Here is a 5,070-nt window from a genome sequence, read left to right on the forward strand (position 1 = left end):
ATCAATTGGGAATTGCTCTAATCGATTAGGTGGATTGACTAATCGATTAGGAGCTATTTTTGCGAAGCACAAAAAGGGCTAAATTAAGGTGGAGACTCTTAGATTAATCAGCTCAAGGAGGTGGAGATTAAGTAAAATTGAGGTGTTAACATTGTTTCAAATTTTCCACTGCAAATCAAGTTCAAAGTAACCATTGAAGTTATTCACACTCTCTAGCTCTCTACATGTCCTAACAATTTCATACCAAAATCTTGAAGTAATATCGCGACCTTGTGATGAGTCATCAGTCCTTATTTCACATTTGAAGCTACACGTAAACTTATTCATCATTGTCGTCTCTCGACCACCGTGCAACATAGGACAGTGATTTCTAGGAAGTGGAGCTTGATCTTAGTCCTAAATCGAAAATTCGGAGGTTGTTTGAGGGTGAGCAAATTTTTTTACAATAACTATTTTTGTCACTTAATATGCTCCCTCCCCGCCCTTAGTGCCAAGTGAAACTAACAAAATTTACCATTCTATCGACACCGACACCACTAGCACTGTAGAGGAGACAACGGGTCATGGTGAGACCCCCACACCTCTGCGGGTCACCACGAGAGATGTGCGATGAGCGCGAGGTGCAACAACTTAAGAAAAAAAACTTAGATTCAATCAACATAGAAGTATAAGAGAATAATTTAAACGGACTTAATCAAAATCTAATAAAATTATCTCATTAATTTAATATATCTATTTTATTTATTTTAATTAAAAAATATATAATAAAATTTTAATTTATTAATTTATTATATTTTAAAAAATATTTTATTTTTTATTTTGTATTTTTAAATATTTAAATTAAATTTTTAATTTTTAATAAAATTTATCTTATATTTAAAAAATATTGAAATTATAATCAGGCACTGTCATTTCGATTATAAATTGAAATTATTTTACCATTAGAGAATTTAAACCACGATTAATAATATATTTTTATTTAGATATGTATTTTATTATTATGAGTTTAGCGGGCCAACCCTTATTGGGTCCCAAATAGATGGATGCCTCCGATCGCGATAGGGTTCTAATTCAAACTGGCAGCTCAAGGGATAGAGAGAGATAGCAGCGACGGCGATGATGGCGGTTGACAACGGCATTCCGACGACAATAGAGAAGGCCAATGGTGAAGGGGGTGAGTTGGAGGAAGGGGAAATCGTAGGAAATTCTGCGATGGGGGAAGCGGAGCCGCGGCAGGGAGCGGAGGGCGAGGATGAGGACGGCGACGCCGGCGAGCAAGATGACTGTGGATCACAGAGGAAGCAGGTCGAGATCCACCCGTTAGAGCATTCCTGGACTTTCTGGTTTGATAATCACGTCGGCAAATCAAAGCAGGTCGCGTGGGGCAGCACCATCCGAGCTGTCTACACCTTCTCCACCGCTGAGGATTTCTGGGGGTAATATAATCCCTTTAAGAGAATTGTGCATCTTGCTATATAGCATTAGATTCGGTTCCCTTTTTTTTTTAAGTAAAAGGATTTTTCCTTGTTTTCCTCGCTACATGCGTATTTGATCCATGGGTATATATTAAGTTTGTTTGATCATCATTTGGGCAAAAGGTAACTGTGAATTATCATTGAGCATGTTCTTTACAGACTTTGTTGATTGTTGACAATACTTGAAAATGTGACTGAATTCTGCATTTGGAAATTTGATGTCGTTTATTTTGGAATGGGAGAGTCAATCAATTCATTTTGTCTACTTAACTGAGAAACTGAAAACGCTACACTTTTTTGTTGGATCGCCGAGATATTTTTGGGTTTTTTCATTCATGAAAATAAAATAGTCTGCATAACTTGCTGCTACTCTTTTTTTTTTTTTTTTTTTTTGAAATGCACATTAGATAGATGTAAGTGGGGTGGCAAGTGTTATTTTTTTACTTGCATTGGGGTTAAACAAATTATCTTATCTTTCATATCAAGTATATATTTTTTTTGATGGTGTCCTTACTGTGTGGTCTTGGTTATTTTATACCAAGTATCTAAAGATTCTTAGTTTTGTTTGAATCTCCAATTTTTTTTTTTCACATGATAAAAAACTAACTAATGTTGAATGGGTGACTTTGGTCGAGAAGATTTGATCAATAATGTTCTGTATAATATCTGTGTAGGTTTGATTTTCTAAGGAATTTAAATGCTCAACTTCTAGTATAATCTGGGATATTTAGTGTATATCATAGATGGTTAAAGAGAATCATAGCTCAAAAATATTCCCTGGTTGTTTGTGATCACTTTCATTTCAGAATATTTCTTCATAGTTATTAGCATATTTACAAACATGTTATGTTTAAGTTTCTTGCATTATCTTCAAATGAAAAATTTCCTGTGTGCGTTTCTCCTTTCTTGCTCATTTAGGTGACAACTTATAAGGTATATAATTTTTGTTTATATAATCGGTTTGATTTTAGTGGTAACTAATTACTAGTTGTCACTTTTTGTCATTACTTACCTCTCACTTAAATTTTGAGCAATAGAATTTGACAGCTTTGCTTTTTTAGTTTCATTAGTCTGTTTGTCTTGTTGTCTTGATAGTATTCTTATGCTTTCATTTTGTTTTTTTTCCTTCAACTGCACTATCACATTGTTGGGAAAAAAAATTGTCTATGGCTCGCATGTGGACTTCCACTCCTCAGTGTCTACAACAATATAAACCATCCAAACAAGTTGCCTATTGGAGCAGACTTCCATTGTTTCAAACTAGGAATAGAGCCGAAGTGGGAGGACCCTATCTGTGCGAATGGAGGAAAATGGACCCTAAGTTGCTCAAAAGGAAAAGTTGATAATTTGTGGTTAAACACTGTATGCTATCCTTCCCTTTTCTTCCCTTTCTATCTACCACAAATTTGAAACTTGGTCTCCTTTTGTATCTCATTCACTCTCTTTGTGTTTGCTAGTTATTGGCTATGATTGGTGAGCAATTTGACCATGGTGATGAGATATGTGGAGCAGTTGTGAATTTACGAGCAAAGCAGGAGAAAATTTCTATCTGGACAAAGGATGGCCTGAATGAAGCAGCTCAGGTGAACGCTCAAAAACTGTATTCCTATCGATCTCATGACGTCAATTTTTCGCCATGACATTCAATTTAATAATTCAAAGATGTGAAACTAGAATTTCCTCCTTGGTAGGATACGCACCAAATATACCAAAATGAAGTTTCTAACACAACAAAGAATTGAAAACAAAAAATGTGTTTCATTTTCTAAAAAATTAACATTATGAATTTCAAATTTTGAATGATTGTGAATTTGATTCAAAATTTAAACAATTACCAACTTGAATAGGCAGGAAAGGGAAGGCTATAGTTTATGTTACAAACCATTGGATGGGAATGGAATCGAGGTACTGTGATGTTGAGATGAGAAGGAAGTGAATATCATTTGTTGATGCTGGTTGAGAAGGCTTAACGGAATTATTTCATTTGAAAGGTGTGGAGGGGGTTGCAATCATTGTGAGGATAGAGCTCAGGGCCAGGAGTGGGTTGGGAGTGCTTTGCGAGGAAGACGAAAGGACAAAGGGTCAATAATGCCAGAGAAAAGGAGAGGAAGGAACACCAGTGGTAGGAGTGAGCCGGCATGTGTTTATATGATGAGGGAGGATAAGGCAAAAGGAAACTAATTCTTTTTTTATACCCCCCTTGTATTCTGAAAATTCAGGTAGGGGTGTTTTACAACTGTCATCGATTCATCTTATGCCCTGCGCAGTTTTGTTTTGGTATCTTTTAAAAAAAAACATCTAAGTTACTGTTGTACAACCTTGTCCTCTTTTGCTTCTAACTCATTTGACATGTTCACTAATGCTTCTCTGATGTATACATTTTATAGACGAGCATTGGGAGGCAATGGAAGGAGCACTTGGACTACAATGAACCTATCGGATTTATACTTCATGTGAGTTTATCCATTTGTGTGGTTTCTTTTTTACAAAAAAAAAATAGTTAAGAATGTTGTGCTCACCTTGTTTATATTATTTAGGACGATGCAAAAAAGCAAGATAGATTCGCCAAAAGTAGATACACTGTCTGAAGTCCACAGGTTTAGCTATCACCTTTACTTCATCTTATTGGAGAAGTCTCTTAACACTGGCTAGTGGAAGATGAACATTGTTCTTAATCATTCGATTAATTTTATTAGAGAGCGTAGCTATCTTCGAGGTAGATGTTTATCTTTTGGCATGAACTAGCACTTTTATTTGGTTAAGTGAACTGTTGATCTTTTAAATTTGTCAACGCACATACCATGCAACGATCACTATATTATATTTCAAGCTTGATGATATTTTCGTTTGTTCTCAAGGCGAATTATACTTTTATGAATAATATTTTTAACTAGAAGTTGAGTTTGGTTTATTAGAATCAAACGTTGAATGAACTGTTTCATGGATCACACACTAGAAATGAAGAAGACAAAAGAATTTAACTAAATGTAATAGCAATCACCAAATCTCGAGCAATTTTCATATAAACTTTTAGAGAGAAAACATTATTTTCTTGCCTTGTCAGTCGACTGCTCATTTTTCACCCTCCTTTGTGCTCCAGCTCCATCTCTATTGCCCGCATCTGGTGGATGTAGATGGAATACATCAAACAAAACTAAGATCATGTTGTGTCAGGACCTTGTCAATGCCAAATCCTTGTTGAACGACCTTGTTGCGACATCCCACATTGCTGTGCCACCAACAACTACAAAAGTAGGAGCATGCCTTGTCATGACCTTCGCTTAAACAAAATTCAAATTTGTCAATGCCAAACGTTTGTTAGATGACCTTGTTGCGACATCTTGCAACATGCCACCAACAACTTGCTAAAAGATCCATCCAAACAAAAAGAGTAAAAGTTTATCCATATCAAATCATTGCTTGTTGTTGGAACGGTTGCCTCCGAATCCTTTAAACGAACACTTCTCTATGCATAGGTGGAGATTAGGATTGTAAATGAATTAAACGTTCATGAATAAGCTTGACGTTCAGTTTGGTAAGAGCTTGTTTATGTTCATTCAATATACATAAAATTAATTAAATAAACAAGTTTGAA

General features: G+C 35.4%; 1 protein-coding gene across 1 annotated transcript; it reads left to right on the forward strand.

The window, feature by feature from the left end:
* Positions 1-1,066: 1,066 nt before the first annotated feature.
* LOC121969840 (eukaryotic translation initiation factor 4E-1-like) lies at positions 1,067-4,332 on the forward strand. Its single transcript, XM_042520112.1, has 5 exons — positions 1,067-1,436; positions 2,672-2,837; positions 2,933-3,058; positions 3,863-3,928; positions 4,013-4,332. Exons 1-5 carry the CDS (start codon positions 1,117-1,119, stop codon positions 4,061-4,063), a joined length of 729 nt encoding a protein of 242 aa, XP_042376046.1. The 5' UTR covers positions 1,067-1,116; the 3' UTR covers positions 4,064-4,332.
* The last annotated feature ends 738 nt before the right edge of the window (positions 4,333-5,070 follow it).

This window comes from Zingiber officinale, chromosome 4A, assembly GCF_018446385.1.
Source record: "Zingiber officinale cultivar Zhangliang chromosome 4A, Zo_v1.1, whole genome shotgun sequence".
Taxonomy (NCBI): Eukaryota; Viridiplantae; Streptophyta; class Magnoliopsida; order Zingiberales; family Zingiberaceae; genus Zingiber; species Zingiber officinale.